The following is a 20916-nucleotide window of genomic DNA, read 5'->3' on the forward strand; positions in this document are numbered from 1 at the left end:
AAGTTAAGCTTGTTGACAGTATTTGTGGAAAAATGTTGATTACCAGAAAATTTTATTTCAACTTGTTCCTCCTTTTCTTAAAAAAATAAATTAAAAATAATAATAATTTAAAAAAAAAAAAACAAAAAAAAACAAAGTTACAGTGAGGCCAGTGGGGGCCAGTTTTTGGAGGGTTTAAGGCAGAAATGTGAAGCTTATAATTTTATAAAAGCACTTACATTAATTCTGTTAAAACGTGTGGATTATTTGCTGTAAATAGTTGTTTTTACATTCATTTCAGGGTTTTAGGGTTTATGGCATTACATCATCATGGCAACGAAGTTGTAAAATTGGATATGACATTACACAGAAAAGGTAAGTGATTTTATCACACTAAAATCATGTTTCACACACATTGTTTAAGTCTTTTGTCTATACTTTTGAAACAGTGAGTATTTTAACATTTATGGATTGGCCCCATTCACATCCATTGTTAGTGAATCACTGTAACCCAGATTTTTTTTTTTTACCCTAGTGAATGCCATCTGGCATCAACAATCATACCACAGTCCAAATAACAGAGATCACATTTTTCCCCATTCTGATGGTTGATGTGAACATTAACTGAAGCTCCTGACCCGTGTCTGCATGATTTTATGCACTGCACTGCTTCCACACGATTGGCTGATTAGATAATCGCATGGATGATTGTTGGTGCCAGACGGGCTGGTTTGAGTATTTCTGTAACTGCTGATCTCCTGGGATTTTCACACACAACAGTCTCTAGAATTTACTCAGAATGGTGCCAAAAACAAAAAAACATCCAGTGAGTGGCAATTCTGCAGATGGAAATGCATTGTTGATGAGAGAGGTCAACAGAGAATGGCCAGACTGGTTCAAACTGACAAAGTCTACGGTAACTCAGATAACCGCGCTGTACAATTGTGGTGAGAAGAATATCATCTATTCTGAGATGCGGGTTGGCACTGTTTTGGTGGCACAAGGGGAACCTACACAATATTAGGCAGGTGGTTTTAATGTTGTGGTTGCTTTGGGAAATATGTTAAATCCCCTGGAATGACGTTTCAATATTTGTAGATTAATGAGTTCAGTTTCCCTGCTAGTCACAGCAAAGCAATCAAGGGTTTAAGGCTCTGCCAGAGCATGACCCTGGATAGATGCTTAAGGAATAGATCAAGCTACTCATTCGCACAAAATTATTTACACACTTCACAAGGAGAGTTCATCAATTATTAAATGAAGCATCTTTCTGCAATTATCAGAAATGAATCTCCTTTCCTGTTTGAGTTCAGACCCAAGAGTCTGGCACTTACCCTGTAAAATGCACATAATATTCCGATTTCTTTTGCCAGTTTTCCACTTCACCATCTTTAGTGCCATCTTGATAAAGCTAAATGCAATTAAGACCAAAGCAGTCGGACCTCAGACTTCAGTATTAAACTCAGTCTAATATTAATCCCCAAACCTGTGACTGTTATGTGTTGAGAAACCATTAGGAAACCATTCCTAATGCAGTCATGCCTGTGAATATTAAGTTTTTAAAAAGGGTTTGGAAGGTGTCTTGTTGACCTTAAGGGAGACTCTGAGTTTATCCAACCATATCAACATACATCTGCCAAAGCGCCAATTTATCTCACAGCTTATTCTTATTCCGAAGATCAAAACATTGGCCCTGGTCCTTTTGAATACAGATGTTAAAAACCTTTACTCTTTTAATCAATAGTGTCTTGTTCGTATATCTACAGAATATATTTGCATCATAATCTGAATCATGGCAGTGAATATGGAAAGTAGGGTTACTGTTGTTTGAAAATCAGTACATCAAGCATGTGATAAAATTCCACGTTCACCACATTTTTGCAAATAATTTGACTTATTTATACTTGACTAAAAGTATAAGGAAAACAGAATATTATTAGAGGAAAAAAAATAATATTTACAGAATTTCGATGTCCCATGATATCTATAAAGGAGAGAAAAATCTGTTATGCTACTTAAAGCTCGATAGTTATTCTATCTCAAACAGCAATGAGTCAGATGGAACACACAGCTCAGCGGTTTTATTTTTAAAGAGTAGTGGAAAACCAACAGCATTACACTTGAAAAAGAGGAGTAAATAGCAAAGCTTTAGAGAATGCAGCCCAAATGCAACACTCTGACACAAACAAAAAATAATCATCTCAAAATTTACAGTAGTTAAAAGATTTTAATTGTTTTGTAACTAAAACTGAACCTCTCAAATGCATTTTTCCCAATGGAAGAAAATAAATGGGAAAATATATACAAAAGGGGAACAACAGAAAACAGCAGGATAAATAAATACAAAATCATTCACAAACCCAAGATAATTTACAGCTGTCAGCTTTTTAATCTTCTCTAAAATCAAAATGATCAGTTCAAAATGAACTGCAATGTCAGCATAATAAAAAGATTATTAAAAAAAAACTCTGGTCATGTACCCACACTATTGTATGGTTGGTTTAAGAAGATACTAAATGAGTTTAGCAGCAAAACATGTAAAAGTATTGGCACAAGAAGCAGCTGAATCATAAGCACTGGCATAAGATGGCACATATTGCATACCAGCCACATTTATTAAGCACATACACATATATACTCCAGTTGGTGCCAATGGAAGCAGACACCATCGCTCGCGCAAAAAACAAAACAAAAAAAAAAACAAATAAACATCTCCACACTGCAACATACGCACACCCAGCCTACATACGCAAACATCATTCACAGTATTTGCTTTGCACTAACACACACACACAAAGGGATCATCAGCAAAAAGACAATGAAGAAATGGAAAGCATAACTGCTATCAGCCCTTAATCCCAAAGTATCACCCTGCTGAATGATCAGGCATGTAGGGTGCAGTAGATCAGTTTAGAGACAAAAAAAAATGTTGTTCAGTTGTTTCGTTTTAACAAAGAAAAGTGCTGAAACAGAAGCCAGAAAGGGTACCTCCAAAACTAGTCCAAGAAATCAGGAGGTGTTCCTATTTTCTGACACAGTCATCAAAGTATATAGAGGATGCGTTTTTGATAATGCAAAGTGTCAGAATTAGGGGAAAGATTAATAAAAGACCATTTGTCCTAATACATATCAAATGTTTTCATGATAAGCATGTTCCTGTAAGGATTTATCTTCAGTTCAAGTATTTGTGAGATAATCTGGTGGAAAGAGACAGAGGTGTTCTATATTCACCGAGCCTCTACGCATCAAAGGAGCAGAAGACATGGGCATGGCAGGGAATCTCCCCTATGGTCCTGCACTAGGGGGATCTGTAACTAGAAGCATTAAAGTTTGATTGGAGAAACCTGCATCAGCTCATTTCATACACATTGCCTTAGGCAAGGAGTTCAACAAGAGCATTGTTGTCGCTCTCTCTTTTTTGTTCATCAGAAATAATGGTGTATAGACATAAGACAAATTAATAAGCATGGAAAGTTTCTCTTTTAAAAGCTCTGAGTAAAGATTTAAGAGAATCTGAACAGTTTAATTCTGATTGGATTAAAATCCCTACACAGATCCATGTTTGCATTATGCCCAAGGCCTGGTTTTCTCATAAAGGCAAGATAACAAAATACAATAACCTTTTTGTGCTCCATGCACTGTGCCTTGTCCTTGCAGGTGTGCCATATAGTTTAAATAAGTTCTTTTGTTTTCAGCCATGATTTGTCTATGCATTCCCCCTCCCTCCCTCTGTTGTAAATATTTTTGGATGAGCCACATTTAGTAGCATTAGTCCAGGAATCCCAAACCTGAGACAGTCAGCTGGACCAAAAAATAGTCACTTGAGAGTAGCATGGTGTCCTTGGTTAACTGGGCAGCAAAAAAAAAGCCCTTCATTTACATTGCAACAGCACTGTTATTGTGCGGTTTTTAGTCTTTCTCTCTAGTCCATGTTCAGAATAGCTGTATATTTGTTATTTGAACAGCCGATCCACCTCAGAAACCTTAGAAGAATGTGCCTTTGGTGTTCTTGCAAAGGATCTTTTTGAAGGCTCTACGGAAGTCTTTGTTGAAGATGGTGTAAATGACTGGGTTAAGGCAGCTGTTGCAGTAGCCAATCCAGAAGAAGAACTTAAAGAGGGGCTCTGGGAGAGCACAGGTTTCTGGGCACACAGCCTGTAGGCTGTAGGAGAAGAAGAAAGGAAACCAGCAGATGACAAAGACACCAATCACTACTGCTAGCACAAAAGTGAAGCGTTTTTCTCTGTTCACCATGGCTTTGCGCCGTGTAGAACTGGCCGTTCCTTCCTGCTTTGCCTTTCGAGTCACAAGCTTTGCCCCTTTTGCTGTGGCAATCATGTCTCTGTATTTCTGGGTTGTGGCAGGAGAGTGGATGCCACTGGGAATTACACTGGGGGTGCAAGGCACCTCTGCCCCCCTACAACCTTGCTCTGTGTCTGAGTCCGAGCTCAAGCTTTCTCCATTATTGTTGTCTGCCTGTTTATTGGTCTTTTTCTCCTTTTTCCCATCTTTAGGTTTATTAGGAACTACTTCAGATGAATTGGAAGGAGAAAGAGAAAGGGAGGGGCATGGAGGAGAATATGTGATGGTTGGTGTCGGGGCTGTTAAAGGGGGTTGCAGGAGGATGTTGTCGATTGGGGTGCCTGCAGGCTGCATTTTACACAGCTGAGCAGGGTCCACTTGGGACACAGCGAGAGTTGGAGGCCGAGGCATTGTAGGGTTTTTCTGCGGGGTAGCAGGCGTTTCCTCTCCTCCACCATTGGAGGTGGAGGCGTTGGCCGGGACCTCTTTCCGGGGCTCCCCTGGTGGACAGCGTGTGCGCTGTTTGGCGATCTGGTAGATCCTCATGTAGACTAAGATCATAATCAGGCAAGGAGCAAAGAAGGAACCAATAGTAGAGTACAGGATGTACCAACGCTCATCATTGAGCTGGCACTGTGGTCCCCCATCTGAATCTCCCCCACCTTTATTCTTGTTCATGGAGAGCAGGGGTGGGAAGGAGATGACTGCTGAGATCAGCCATACCACCAAAATGGCACATTTGATGCGTCTGGGCGTCCGCTTTGGACCGTATGTAACGGCACGTGAGATGGACATGTAGCGGTCTAGACTTATGGCACACAGGTGTACTATAGAGGAAGTGCAGAATAACACATCCAACGCCAGGTAGATCTCACACCATACGGAGCGGAAATACCAGTAGCCCATCAGTTCATTGGCCAGCGAAAATGGGATGATCAAGGTGGCCACCAAGATGTCCGCGGCTGCAAGAGAGACCAAGAAGAGATTCTGGGGTCCTCTAAGCGAGCGGCTAGTTAAAACAGCTATGATGACCAGAATATTGCCCACAATTGTAAAAACGATCATCAAGGTGATGGCTGTTGCAAAAGCTGCTGTGGCTTCTGGAGAGTATGGAGCGAGTTTCAGCATGCTCTGGTTACAAGTTGGTGTAGATGTGCCTCCGGTGCCATTGATGTTGTAGCCTGGCAGACTCGCACCGGCAGAGCAGGCGCTTTCCATGGCTGCCAATGCGCTGCCACTTTGGGTGGACTAATCTTCTCAACCGCAGTTCTAATTAAAGGGCAGATTTTGTTTTGGTATTTTGTTTCCTGAGAATTTTATAGAATATATTTTATTTAAACTAAATAAAATCCTTTTACTTAAAATGAGCTAGGCTAGTTCCCTAACTATTCTGTTTACCATTGTTTCTTTCACATCTCTAGGAGGCTTTGCAATTCTTTCGTTACCTCTGACATCACACTAAACTGGGAATGAGCTTCATTTGAGTTCTGCAGTTGTGAAAGGCAAAACCTCAGCAGAGGTGATGCATTAAAGTGTGTTTACATTATACAAACTATTTTATCGTTAAATTATAATCTAAATCCTGCCGCTAAATTATACATTTAAGAATGTTCTTAGACCAGACATAGCAAAGCAAATGAAAGAATCGATGAAAAATCACTGAGCGACAGCAGCTATGGTAACATGGTGACACAGTTAATAAATTAACTGCCAATAGGTAAAAGCTGTGCAATAGCCTATTATATGCTAGCCTACTTCTGATTTGCAAAATAATTGTTCAATGTTATCATTTTAAATAGCCTATTCCTAAAATTTAAATTACACAATAAAACTACCATGGTTTCTAAACAAGAGTTTACAAAAAAATAAATAAAATAAAATAAAAAATAAAAAAGAAAGAAAGAAAAGAAAACTTAAATCTAGGTTACCCAGATGCGCAACCTTCCACAGAGCGCGAGGCTTTAAATATAAATCTCCCTAGAGCGCGCAGCAGCGAGTGCCAATTTCCCCTCACAGTTTTCACAAGTTTTCAAGAAGAAATTAAGCACATCATTTTGCTCTGTCAACACAGAAGTGATGCCACCTGCTAACATTTAATGTCTTTGTTCTTCACACACTGAAAACTCACAAGATGTTGAGTCGTCGTAACATTCCTGAATGGAGAAAGTCGGCTTAACAAAGAAATAGCGGTACGCCGAACAATTTTTCGGGTAAGTCCAAGCACTTAAAAGTAGTGTAATGTTTGAAAGTATACAGTTATCCTTCTCCCCTTGTGTTGCTCCCGTTTTAGTCACAGTATCTCACTCAGCGCAGCTTGCTCCAAGTTGAATGCCTCCAACGTACCTCGCGCATTACCTCAGTGACAGCTTCAAGTAGTGGTGGGCTCGCGCGAGCCGCTCTGGCTTCATTTCAGCGCAGCGGTTCTCCTCAGTACCCGAGTATGAGTGATGTCAAGACGGGCGTCATGAAGCGAACTCTTCCCTCCCACTCAGTAGCCTGACCTATCCTAGCACTCTATTGTCAAATATAAAACAAATAAATGCGTTAGGTAAATGAACTAATGTAAATGTAATGCATCTCGGAAGACTCAATAATTGAAACAGCTTGTGTCCTGAATGGATAAAAGGAATTATTTTGAATAAATTACACTGACATGTCTTTTTTTTTTTTTTTTCCTTGTATATTTGCATTAAGAGTTTACATAAGATTGCATGACGACCTAGGCTATAGCCTATTTAAAAATTAGCATTATTGAGTGAAAAAAAGTGAGAAAGGTTTGCTAAAAAAAAACTAAAGAGCACAAATGAAGCAAATGATAACGAAATACACTATAAATACGACGGAGACCTTGTGCCGTTCAAACATTTCAGACATTTTAAAACTTTCATCACAGATTGCGCTCGCGTGTGTAAAAGGACAGAGGGCACATCACGCATCAGAGCGAATGATCGCTTCCTCCGCACCATGCCGCGCTTGATTTCAGAAAGATCAAGTGGTTTAATGCTCACTTCAGCTGATAAAGTGCAGCATATACCCAATCCCAATTTAGAGCCCCTTTCAAACGTATCCATTAAGATCAGAGTATATCTGTGTCGTGAATGTTGTCGATTTTAGCAAAGAACATAAAGATTGATGTCAAAAGGGTCGATTGAGTTATAACATTTTCAAAATTCTATCGAAAAAAAAATAAAAAAATAAATCATATTAAACAACTTAATAAATGGACAAGCCTTAGTTTCAAACAGAGAGCTCTTCAGTAAAGTGTTCGCTTTTAGAGGACCATTTGTGTGTTCAGATGGATAAATAGATAGACAGATGAAAGAAAAGACAGACAGACAGACAGATAGATAGATAGATAGATAGACAGACAGACAGACAGATAAATAGATAGATGAAAGAAAAGACAGACAGATAGATAGACAGACAGACAGACAGACAGACAGATAGATAGATGAAAGAAAAGACAGACAGACAGATAGACAGATAGATAGATAGATAGATAGATAGATAGATAGATAGATAGATAGATAGATAGATAGATAGATAGCACATGGCAGGGAAGATCTTTATAAAATAATTTTTTTTTTTTGTTTTTTTTTTTTACAAAACTGTGGTAAGCTCTGCCCCCTATGGGCAAAATACGCATGTCATCAGAATAAATAAAGAAATAAATAAACCATTCATGTTTTGCAGATATTTTGAGGTGTTACTATCTATTCTTTTATCCAACATTTACTCTGGCTTGTGTGCAATCTTTTATATATATATATATACATATATATATATATATATATATATATATATAAACATATATATATATATATATATATACATATATATATATAAACGCCTCCAAGCTATTGTTATTCATGTCTTGCACAAGTGGTTTACCTTACATTATTCCACCATATTTCAACCAGGTTAAGGACAGAATACTAAAGATCTTGTGACTCATCCACTGGGCTGAGTGTTCACAGCAGCTTAAAAACATTGTCATGCTGCATGACTGTCCAAATGACAGTATTTGTGGCATAATGTTGATTACCACAAATATAATTTGACTTATCCCTTCTTTTCTTTTAAAAAGCAAAAATCGAGGTTACAGTGAGGCACTTACAATGGAAGTGAATGGGGCCAGTTTTGGAGGGTTTAAAGGCAGAAATGTGAAGCTTATAATTTTATAAAAGCACTTACATTAATTCTTCTGTTAAAACTTGTGGATTATTTGAACTGTAAAGTTATTAAAATCTTTTTTTATTTATTTATTATTATTATTATTATTATTATTTAGGGTTTTAGCATTTGCAGTGTTGTGTCATCATGGCAATACAGTTGTAAAATTGGAAATAACTTAAAAAGGTTAGTAAGCCAGTAACATGCATTTTGTTTACATCTTGTGGCTATACTTTTGAAACAGTGAATATTTTAGTGTTTATGGACTGGCCCCATTCACTTCCATTGCAATTAAATGTATTACTGTAACCCAGATTTTAGCTTTTTTTTTTTTTTTTTTAAGAAAAGGGGTGACTAGTTGAAATTAATTATTGTGGTAATCAAGATTATGCTTTAAATGCTGTCGATTGAGCTTAACTTGTACTGTATTGAACCTGGAATATTGCTTTAAGCAAACATTCATGGAATGAAACCTAGGTACTCCAGAATTTACTTTTCCCTCACTGACTGTCTGCCATCTGAGATTATGAAACTCCAGATGATGAGGCTCTTTTTTCGGAAAATACAGACTTTCATTCACTGTACCCTTTTCCAGTCTGTTAAGAGAGTAGTTATATTCCTTTTGGAGAGCAGCAGTTTCCACAGTGTCACCCTTCACACTCAGTTTCTAGTGTTTTCCTCATCATGAGTTCATGAACAGTGATATGAGTGAATGCAAGATATTTTGCCCTTAACGTGAGTATCTGACTTGGATGTATTTCACAAACCATTTAATGTCAGATAAATCTATAAATTTCACCACTGTGTACTGTTTATGTGAGGAGATATTCAACAGTCCTCACTAGTAAAAAAAAAAAAAAAGGCTCATGAATCAGACAAATCATTTAAAGTTTTGCTTTAAATCTACTTTAGGGTAGGGTAAATCTATGTTAAGGTATAGAAAATATCTGTACCTCCGTATAAAAACCATTGTCCTCACTATTATAGTAAAACAAGTGTGCGTGTGTGTGTGCGTCAGCGCATGTGTGTGTGTGTGTGTGTGTGTGTGTGTGTGTGTGTGTGTTAAAGACACAGTAGGAGGGAGAGTATATGTGTCATGCTGCTACTGTTAATTATGCAGTTTCTGTTGGCAAAGAAAGCAACAGCTGCACGCAGAGCAGTATTTAAGAAGAATTATTAGAAGGAGCCTCTAATCCCAAACAACAAAAGCAGACCTACTGTGGCTGTAGATCATGTTCCTGCTGTTATGAGCAAGCGGATGACACTGAAAATTTGTCAATAGAATCAGCCCTGGACAATATGCAGATTTTCCAGATCAATTAGCTTGCAAAGTGTATTGGGACTGATGGGACTGCCAGTATTCTCCATACTCCACTGTAAGCATTATTTAAATGATTTGTATTCAAGTATTCAAACAAAGCATAGACAGAGGCCTAACTTTTTCCATCTACAAAATCCTGGTGTCAAATGAAATGTGTGTATATGAGACACAGTTAATGATTTCAGTCACTGTTTTAGACCTCTAGCAGCCTGAATATATTTAGGATAAAATGTAATTCAGAAATATAGAGAGGCCCTCAACTGCATTGAGACAACCAGAGGCTTTGCGACTAGACTGTACCATTTACTGTAATTGTACCTTGGTACAACCACAGAAAGGTAGCTTTGAGAAATTTAACTTGTGCTGTGTCATGCAATCAACAGAGTAGCATATACTGTATATTAATGCTACACAATATAATTAAGAACATGTAAAAATGCTGTTCCCAAAGTCACCAGAATTGAATCATTTGGTGCTGTTTTTGCACAAAGAAAGAAGCAAAGAAAGAAAGAATGAATGTGGGACATGTGCCCCAACAGACTAATCTCACAGTGAAATCAGAAACAGTAGGGTGACTTTTCTTTAGCAAAAATCGGTCTTTGCTTACCCAAATGCAAAACATTGCCCCCAGTGGCCAGAGCGGTAAGTGTTGTTGGGCATATAGGCATGTGTGAGCTCCATTTTCCATGAAAAATGTCCACGGAGGGGCACCGAAAGTGAGTTGTTTTCAGCTGTACAAGGTGTAATACAGTGAAGAGGAATGCATATTTTATAAACTGTACCCCCCAACCCTAAACATCAGTGGAATAAAAATGTAATGTTATAGGGAAAGGGGGGACTTTACTTTACAGCAAGTAAAGACGCTGACTACCACACCTGAAGTCGCAAGTTCAAATCCAGGGCGTACTGAGTGACTCCAGTCAGGCTTCCTAAGCAACCAATTGGCCCGGTTGCTAGGGTGGGTATAGTCACATTGGGTTAACGTCCTCGTGGTTGCTATAATGTGGTTCTCGCTCTCAGTGGGGCGTGTGGTGAGTTGTGCGTGGATGCCGTGGAGAATAGCGTGAAGCCTCCACACGCACTACGTCTCCGCGGTAACACATTCAACAAGCCACATGATTAGATGTGTGGATTGACTGTCTCAGACACGGAGGCAACTGAGATTCATCTTCCGCCACCCGGATTGAGGCAAGTCACTACGCCACTACGAGGAATTTGGCATGCCAAATTGGGGAGAAAAAAAATACAATTTTATAGGGAAAAGTGCAACCTCTGAATCATACTCATCACTGATTATGCAAACGTGATTACTTCCTGGTTTTAATGCGGGTTTGGAACTCAGGTATCCAACACTGCTGACGTACACAGGTCAAGGAAATCACACTGGAGCCGATACTAAATTCTTTGATGGGAGATGCCGCTTGTCGGTGGGTCGGCATAATGTGGTCGATCCTAGGAGACCTGAACTCTCGGAAACAGCATGCCGACTTCATGTGTGATCATGCTGGGGCCAACACTGATAAATGGCTAGAAAATGGATAAAAATGCCTCTGTAGACAACCACAATCACTTTTTTTTTTTCTGTCTGATAGCCCATATTTGATACATTTAATGGTTTCAGTCACTGTCTGAGAGCTCTGCTAGACTGAGTAAAATGTACATATAGGTGTTGTTCAGCTATATATAGTTTGTATATTGCTGTAAATATTCAAGTACAAGTTGTCAGCTGACCAACTAACAGCAACCAAATAAGTTTTGAGAGTTGTACCATCATGTGAGTTTAAAAGGGAGGAAATGGAAAAAGGGAGAGCCTTTTTTGCACCTTAATTGTTGCTTGGTAAAAGTGTACAAGTCAGTGTTTTCCCTACCCTTGCATACAATGGAAGAGTTGTAGAGGCTGTTGATGACTGTAGGCAGCAATGACCCTCTGTAGCACACCCTGAATTCCCTTATAAGATCCTTGGTTTTTTGTCTTTTATCTGCAGACAGTTGCCCCCACATAACTCCACAGATTGTGTTTTCATATTCTAACACTGCCACCGTGTGGCCTCCTTTAATAATGCTTGACAGGTACAGTCACGCTGAGAAAAGTTACTGTCATTCTGTCTAAATTCCAACAGATGGCGCTGTTTTAAAATTTATGTTTATCAATTTCAATTACCTGTATCATACAGCAAAGCCAACCATTCTTAATCATTAAATTCATGGGTGTTAAACCAAATGTTATTACATATATATCTATCGCAAATGGATCTACAAAATTAATTATAAAATAATAGAATAGAATGAATTCTGATATATTTTGACGTTCTATTGTTCATATACTGTATCAAAGAGATGATGCAACAAATTGAACAGGAATTAATTACATTCACACTGAAATTTCATGAGATGCAACTGGCTGTCAAACACCTCTTGAGCTACACATAACACATAAGCTACACATATGTGTTTTCTCAGGCACTTTTTGAGTATAAATAGAAGCACAACTTACATAACTTCAGTAGTACACCCAAATGACAATAGTCAAATTAAACTGTTCATGTGTTACACTTGCTATAGCTTATGCTATACCTTTGTTTATTGATGGACTACACTCTTGAAATGGAATACATAGACTTTCAATTATTTGCCAACAAAAGCCTTCATCAGCCAACTAACAAAGGACAGTGCATCAATGTGAATTTCTGCAGTTAATCCAGGCTGAACTTTAAAGACATTAGCCATTAATCTTACAGTTCATACAAAATTTTTGTATAAACACTGGCCCTTAACACTTAGTTTAAACATTTTAAACCATTACTTGCACTGCACACAAATAACTAAAACTGGCATTATATTCATGTTGTTTAGCCAGAGGGGAACTGGCCCCCACAGTGAGCCTGGTTTCTCCCAAGGTTACTTTTATCCATTAAGCAACATCTTATGGAGTTTTGTGTTCCTTGTCGCGGCCAACTTCAGTTTGCTCACAGGGGTTCTAAATACAATTATTATTTAACTATTATTTATTTTTATACACAATTCACAATTACACAATGATGACTCTAAGACTTTATAGATATTATAGTTAAATTTTCTGTAAAGCAAACGATGTGTGTTGTGAAATGCGCTATACAAATAAAAATGACTTGACTTGACTATAGTTTACTTCCATGTTGCTTCTTCGCCAAATAGCAATGTCAAGTGTAAATCCGATCAATCATTAAAATATCAGCGCCACCTTGAGGAAGAAATAGCATGCATAATATGCATGTTTCCATGTATATAGAATACTGATAATTCATCATTGTCACGAAGAAAATCAATGTGATAGAATAGTCATTTGTATGAATATAGTACTCATTTGTCTTATAATAAACAATGAAATACATATCCTGTAATTACAAACTTATATAGATATGAAATAATCATAAAAATATTATTTATGAACGCGCAAAAACATCTATATACAGTTGTGCTCAAAAGTTTACGTACCCTTGGAGAATTGGTAATATATGTACCATTTTTAAAGAAAACATGAGTGAGCAGGCAAAACACATTTCTTTTAATTCTTATGGGATTCATTTTCAACTGTAGGTTATAACAGAATGGCACAATCATAAAACAAAACATGGCAACAAAGAAAAAATAAGTCTGCATACCCTTAGTTCTCATTAATGTGTATTGCCCCCTTTAGCATCAATGACAGCGTGCAGTCTTTTGTAATAGTTGTCTATGAGGCCCCAAATTCTTGCAGGTGGTTTAGCTGCCCATTTGTCTTGGCAAAATGCCTCAAGGTCAGGCAAAGTCTTTGGTCATCTTGCATGAACCGCACTTTTGAGATCTCCCCAGAGTGGCTCGAGTGATATTAAGGTCAGGAGACTGTGATGGCCACTCCAGAACCTTCACCTTTTTCTGCTGTAACCACTGGAGGGTCAACTTGGCCTTGTGCTTAGGGTCATTGTCGTGCTGGAAAATCCAAGAGTATCCCATGCGCAGCTTTTCTGCAGAAGAATGCAAATTGTCTGCCAGTATTTTCTGATAACATGCTGCATTCATCTTGCCATCAATTTTCACAAGATTCCCCGTACCTTTAGAGCTCACACCCCCCCAAAACATCAGTGAGCCACCACCATGCTTCACAGTGGGGATGGTATTCTTTTCACTATAGGCCTTGTTGACCCCTCTCCAAACATAGTGCTTATGGTTGTGACCATAAAGCTCTATTTTGGTCTCATCACTCCAAATTACAGTGTGCCAGAAGCTGCGAGGCGTGTTAAGGTGTTGTCAGGCATATTGTAACCGGGCTTTTTTGTGGCATTGGCGCAGTAAAGGCTTCTTTCTGGCAACTCGACCATGCAACTCATTTTTGCTCAAGTATCGTCGTATTGTGCTCCTTGAAACAACCTCACCGTCTTTTTCCAGAGCAGCCTGTATTTCTCCTGAGGTTGCCTGTGGATTTTTCTTTGTATCCCGAACAATTCTTCTGGCAGTTGTGGCTGAAATCTTTCTTGGTCTACTGACCTTGGCTTGGTATCAAGAGATCTCCGAATTTTCCACTTTTTAATAAGAGACTGAACAGTACTGACTGGCATTTTCAAGGCTTTGGATATCTTTTTATATCCTTTTCCATCTTTATAAAGTTCCATTACCTTGTTACGCAGGTCTTTTGACAGTTCGTTTCTGCTCCCCGTGGCTCAGTATCTAGCCTGCTCAGTGCATCCACGTGAGAGCTAACAAACTCATTAACTATTTATACACAGACACTAATTGCAATTTAAAAAGCCACAGGTGTGGGAAATTAACCTTTAATTCCTATTTAAACCTGTGTGTGTGTCACCTTGTGTTTCTGTAACAAGGCCAAATATTCAAGGGTATGTAAACTTTTGATCAGGGCCATTTGGGTGATTTCTGTTATTATTATGATTTAAATTGGAGCCAAAAAACTATGTGAGAATAAATGGCTTCATATGATCACTATCCTTAAATAAAAGCATGATCAGTCATATTTTCAAAATCAATGCCAAAATTTCACAATTTCTGCCAGGGTATGCAAACTTTTGAGCACAACTGTATATACACACACACAGTTGAAGTCAGAAGTTTACATACACCTTAGCCAAATACATTTAAACTCAGTTTTTACAATTCCTGACATTTAATCGTAGAAAACATACCCTGTCTTAGGTCAGTTAGGATCACTTCTTTATTTTAAGGATGTGAAATGTCAGAATAATAGTAGAGAGAATTATTTATTTCATAGTAAATAAATTACTACGCACAACTCACCAATTAGTATTTGGTAGCATCGCCTTTAAATTGTTTAACTTGGGTCAAATGTTTTGGGTAGCCTACCACAAGCTTCTCACAACAAGTTGCTGGAATTTTGGCCCATTCCTCCAGACAGAACTGGTGTTTGAGGTCAGGGCTTTGTGATGGCCACTCCAATACCTTGACTTTGTTGTCCTTAAGCCATTTTACCACAACTTTGGAGGTATGCTTGAGGTCATTGTCCATTTGGAAGCCCATTTGCAACTTCCTGGCTGATGTCTTGAGATGTTGCTTCAATATATCCACATAATTTTCCTTCCTCATGTTGCCATCTATTCTGTAAAGTGCACCAGTCCCTCCTGCAGCAAAGCACCCCCACAACATGATGCTGCCACCTCCATGCTTCACGGTTGGGATGTTGTTCTTTGGCTTGCAAGCCTCACCCTTTTTCCTCCAAAAATATCAATGGTAATTATGGCCAAACAGTTCAATTTTTGTTTCATTAGACCAGAGGACATTTCTCCAAAATGTAAGATCTTTGTTCCCATGTGCACTTGCAAACTATAGTCTGGCTTTTTTATGGTGGTCTTAAAGACAAACCCACCTGCTTGCAATGCCAATCAGAGGATGGAGACACAACCCATGTCTTTTGGCGGTGTATTAAAATCCAAGAATTTTGGTTGAAGGTTCACACACAGAGTTGTGTGTGACGTATTGGGCACTCGGGTTTTATTTTGCCCCAGACTCTGTATTTTGGGGCGATGGGGTGGTCATCAATGTAGAGAATAGACACATAAAGAGTTGGGTCCTAGCCAGTGTCATGATTGCCAGACAGATAGTTTTAAGGGGATGGAGGTCAGCTGGAGCGCCCTCATTCCAGGAGTGGTGCTCGGAGATGGGGAGGGTGGCAGCCGTTGAAGAAGGGTCATTTAGAAGACAGGGGAAATTGGACTTGTTTGTGGGGAAATGGGGTGGATATCTGCCATTTCTGGAGGGCTCTCGGGGAGGGGCAGTGGAGAGAGAGGTGTAGTTGTCAATGTGTGTGTGTGTGTGTATATATATATATATGGCAATTTTGCCATTATATTTGTTGTTACACTATTTACAAGAGCAAGGTTGAGGAATACTAAAGAGGTGTGGGCATAACTCCAAAACATTGATGGGGTACAGGGGGTGGAATGAGGTACAGGGTCACTAAAGACCCGAGGTATGTATTAAAGGGTTAAAGTGGGGAACTTTGGAACTTGATGACTGTTATTTGATTAAAAATATAAAAAGACTACTACATTAAGTTCTGCATTAAATTAATTTATCGCTTTATTTACATTTTTGAAATAAGTGAAGAAATTAGCATATAAAAGATTCTCTCACCAATATCCAAAAATTTTACATAATTTTGAGGAAATTTTAATTGCGTGGGACTGCTGAAGCAGTGAGTTATTTGGAGCATTATGACTGTTATTTGATTAAAAATATAAAATGACTACTACATTTAGTCCTGCATTAAATTAATCCATTGCTTTATTTACATTTTGAAATAAGTGAACAAAGTAGCTTACCAAAGATCTCATCAATATCCCAAACATCTACATTTAAAGTGCATTGCTTGAATGAAAACAGATAAATAAATATTCACCAAAAAATAAAATAATACCTTATAAAAAAATAAAATACATTTATTAGAAAATTGCTTTAGTGCCTGTTATCTATCATAACACATTTTTTTAAATGACCTAAGATCACAGTTTGTCAGGTCTTTGCCCTTTAAAACTGTCTTTGTGACTAAAAATCAGACAATAACTTAATGGAAAAACTTGACATTTACCACATAGTAAACTAACCACACGTCACACCCAAATATGGTCATAGCATCACTCAGTGCAATAAAATGGATCTCTGACTGGTGCAATAAAATGTATAGGATATGATTATCTGCAGACATCCTTGCAAAACATGTCAACCTATTGTTGAAAGCTAGACCAGAGGAAAAGACCAGAACTCAACACTTTAGTATCTTATCCCTAATCTTTGAACTGGCAATGGAGGTTTGGCATATACAGATGTTGTTTCTCTGTCTCATACGATAATGTTGAGTTGGTGTCATAAGATCAACTTATACTGAGACAAGGTTTACACAATGTCACAATGACAAGTAACTATTATGTTTTCTATAAGTGTAGCAGTGTTCTCATTGAGCCAGTCGTGCCATTTTTGTTTGGAAACACAGATAGGCATTCAGCTATATACGTATAGTTTGTCTATTGCTGTAAACATTAAAGTACAGGTAGTCAGTTGATGCCATCTACAACTTGATTTATACCATGGCGTTAGTTTAAATGGTATACAGTGAGAATTACCTTTGGCCCCTTCTTTGGTAACCATTTGGTAAAAGTCTCCTGTTTATATACATTTAGCATGTACCATAATCCCAGTGCAATAGAATGGCATTTAAAACGTTTGTATATCTGTAGGATTGGAACTGTTGACTAACCAAAGCACCTTTACAGATCTGTTAGATCCTCAGTCTCTGATATCAAAGCTACACAGCACAGCTGTAGTCTCAAGTCTGTAATGCCTTGTCACAGGTTAATGGGGGATAGTTCAAGATTTCAGCCATCTGTACACAGATACTAAAACGCAGTGCCACTGTTCTCTCTGTCTAGCACAGAATAGGGACACAAAATGTCTGTCTCGAACTGCAGCAGTTGGCCCATGAAAGCCAGATTTGGTGAGATGACTTGCCGGCGGCGTTTTACAAAGTCAAAGGCCTCGTCTAGACGGACACGGCGAGCATGTATCAGGTATGCCAGGCAGATGGTGGCTGACCGGGAGATTCCTGCTTGACAGTGGACCAGCACTCGCCCACCACTCTCCTTAATTGAATCTGTAGATGGGAGGTGATCGTTAGCTTTTCGGTCAGTTCTTATTTTTCTAGTTGCACTCAAATTGCCAACAAATCTAAAAGTGTTGGACTTACCGATGAAGTGGATTGCCTCTGGAAATAGGATGCGTATGTCTGCGGCCAGACTGTCCTCCACTTTTAGAGTCTTGTACTGAAGTTCCTTTTCAAACAGGTTTGGACAAGAGGAGGAAACATTGAGAACAGCTGTGATTCCACATCGCTCCAGAGTCTCCCGTCTGGATGAGTGATGGGCACTGCCAAGAAAAAGGAAGGGGAGGATCTCCACTGGACCACCCTGTCAATTAAAAAGCACAGAAAAACAATGAGTATAATCAATAGATACTGAGAGATATTAAATGCCACTAGAAAGCACAGAAATACAGATGGCTAATTTCAAATTTATGTGACCACATTATTACTGTGTATGTCATTTGTACATATTAGAGACTGTATACAATTCAATCATTCATAATTTAAAGTAACATTGCCTAAGTTGCTAATTAATTATAATTTTGAGATCGATTTCAGCCAACCTGATCATAGAGAGGAGTCCTTCTTCCAGACACAACGGGCTCTGGATCACTGAGAGCAGGGTGATTTGAGCACATAACAGGATTGTTAAAACAGAGTTCAGGATAGAGTGTAAAGAATCCATCAAATCCACCTAGAAATGGACAAGGAAAACATATTGTTTATTCTGTCAAATGTAAATTTCATTTTAAGGGTTTAACAAATAGACACAAAGCAGTCTCAACATATGGCACTATATCTTAGATCAATAAATCTGTAATAGAATCAGAATCAGAATAAGCTTTATTGCCAAGTATGCTTACACATACAAGGAATTTGTCTTGGTGACAGGAGCTTCCAGTGCACAACAATACAAAAACAATACAAAAACAGCAAGGCACCCTTTCGATAGGCACCCTTTGAAGTAGCAATTCATGTATAGTATCACCAAAAATAAATAGGTAAATAAAAATTAAACATAAATAATAGCCTATGAATAAATAATAGCCTATGATTAAAGTTGATGTTCTCCTTTCGAATAGCTACACTTGACATTTACAGTATATGGTTTGTAAATATGATACTGTCTCCAAAAAAATTAAAAATTTAAATAAAACAATTAGAAATATATCACCATTTTTTCTCAAGTTATATGAAAATCTACATAAATGCTAAGGTAGCTATTTCTGGCTGACATGGTTTGTCTTAATTGTATAAATTCTCTAAAATGTACAAATTACATATTAATGTGGTAATAAAGTCACATAAATGTAAAATTAGCCATCTGTGTGTTTTTATTAAATGTATTGTTTTAACCGAATTATGTTAGGTTGATTTACAGTAGTCATGTTTATATATTTTTGACTTGAATAAACCTAGTTCATTTAGATGTTACCACATTAAGTACATTTTAGGTTACCTGACAGAACATTTTACATTTTATGTAATTATATAAAAGTATAAAAATGGAGAAATGTGCAACTAAATGCACATTACAATGTCCCTGTTAAAGTATAATGGTCACATCAAGTGACATCAAATACTGCCTAATTCTGAATAACAATAAGTACCATTATGCTTACATAACAAATATCGTGTTTTAGTTATTTGTTATAAGCCTAATAATGATAATAATAGTACTACTTCTACTAATAATTATTATTTTTGTTATTATTATTATTATTATTATTAGGCTATTATTATTATTGTCAAACATATTAGTAAATGTTTGTATTAGAAAACATCAACTAATTTCGAGTTTTGTAAACTTTACCTTGTAAGAAGCAGATCTGAGTGGAGGCAGACTGCACCTCTAACTGCAGAGCACTGATCAGGAGACTGGCCAGACTCTCACTCTTCAGATCTCTGACGGACCGACTGTTTTCATCCAGGACAACCACCGGGGAGAACTCCCCGTTCCGCAGCTGGGCAAGGAGCGACTTGTCGGCCACCAGCCACTCCAGAGACACCACTGAGCTCTTGGATCTGCGCCTCAGCATTGAGTTCCAGTTGACGTTGCGGGACTGGAGGATGTGCGCGCGGGAGAAGGCGAGGAAAGGCCGACAGTCCAACACGATGCATCCCGCAGACGTGAAGAGCTCAGAAGGAGTCCGCAAAATATGAACTAACTCGCTACCTGAGATCTCCAGAGGGTCGCCAACAATACCCATGATGACCTCTCCAGACAAACGATAGCTCTGTGAGTAGAGATGGGTGTTCTTCACAGACAACAACAGCGCGTTCTGTTTATGGGAAAAGTTTCTTGTATTTTCTTTCCCAACTAGAAAAGAACTACTATAAACAAAACACAAATAAACCACACACAAATATTGTTGTGTGTCCTCTAAGGGTTTGTTGTGTTTTCAAAGTATTATTACTTTAATATAGATATCGAATAATTTTTTTTATTTCATATAGTCTATTATTCGTCAAAGCTTAGATTTAAAGTTCTTTATTGTGAGCTGATGTGATTCTACAGTACAGGCGGGGTTGGGAACAGTATTTGTATCGCGTCTCCTCCGCTACAGCCACGCCTTTTTTTCCACATAAGGAACAAACGTCACGCGCGGAAGCGCCTTATTTGGTCTGCTGACTTACACCGACATTCCAAATATGGGTCTTGACGCGTTCTCCCCTCAGTTCCCACCGGCACGTGGTCGTTGGGGTTACCCGTGTTTTTTGATGTTGTGACGTTTGTTTAAGCTGTACAAACGCAACACACATACACACACACATACGTTAACAGACATGAAACCTGTGTGGCTATCTTGAGGGCTTTCTGCAGGCTCACAATGAATCAGTGCGTTAGAATAGGAACAGGAACGGTCCACGTAAACAGTGATATGATGTATTCTTTACGGTTGACCCTACCGTGATATTTTGTGTGGGTAAAATATTCTATGCTGCAACTTTCCACCCAGGTGTACAGTTTCAGAGGGTGATGCAAACTGTCAGGAGAGTAAAATAGGCTTGGAATAGA

General features: G+C 38.3%; 2 protein-coding genes across 2 annotated transcripts; both read right to left on the bottom strand.

Annotated features, from left to right (window-relative positions):
* Window positions 1-2045: 2045 nt before the first annotated feature.
* On the bottom strand, window positions 2046-7719 carry LOC127424636 (alpha-2B adrenergic receptor-like). The gene is made up of 2 exons (XM_051669992.1): window positions 6210-7719; window positions 2046-5550 (listed from the first exon to the last, which is right to left on the bottom strand). The coding sequence occupies exon 2, from the start codon at window positions 5497-5499 to the stop codon at window positions 3964-3966; it is 1536 nt and encodes a 511-aa protein (XP_051525952.1). The 5' UTR covers window positions 5500-5550; window positions 6210-7719; the 3' UTR covers window positions 2046-3963.
* Window positions 7720-16528: 8809 nt separating this feature from the next.
* On the bottom strand, window positions 16529-20398 carry LOC127424640 (dual specificity protein phosphatase 2-like). The gene is made up of 4 exons (XM_051669998.1): window positions 19711-20398; window positions 18461-18591; window positions 18003-18222; window positions 16529-17909 (listed from the first exon to the last, which is right to left on the bottom strand). Exons 1-4 carry the CDS (start codon window positions 20105-20107, stop codon window positions 17656-17658), a joined length of 1002 nt encoding a protein of 333 aa, XP_051525958.1. The 5' UTR covers window positions 20108-20398; the 3' UTR covers window positions 16529-17655.
* Between the last annotated feature and the right edge of the window lie 518 nt (window positions 20399-20916).

The sequence above is a fragment of the Myxocyprinus asiaticus genome, chromosome 33, assembly GCF_019703515.2.
Source record: "Myxocyprinus asiaticus isolate MX2 ecotype Aquarium Trade chromosome 33, UBuf_Myxa_2, whole genome shotgun sequence".
Lineage (NCBI taxonomy): Eukaryota > Metazoa > Chordata > Actinopteri > Cypriniformes > Catostomidae > Myxocyprinus > Myxocyprinus asiaticus.

Coding starts and splice junctions, on each gene's coding strand:
- LOC127424640 (XM_051669998.1), bottom strand. CDS start 20,107: ATGGGTATTGTTGGCGACCCTCTGGAGATCTCAGGTAGCGAGTTAGTT. Junction 18,592..19,710: donor TCAGATCTGCTTCTTACAAG/GTAAAGTTTACA, acceptor GTCCATTTCTAG/GTGGATTTGATGGATTCTTT. Junction 18,223..18,460: donor GGACTCCTCTCTATGATCAG/GTTGGCTGAAAT, acceptor TTTAATTGACAG/GGTGGTCCAGTGGAGATCCT.
- LOC127424636 (XM_051669992.1), bottom strand. CDS start 5,499: ATGGAAAGCGCCTGCTCTGCCGGTGCGAGTCTGCCAGGCTACAACATC.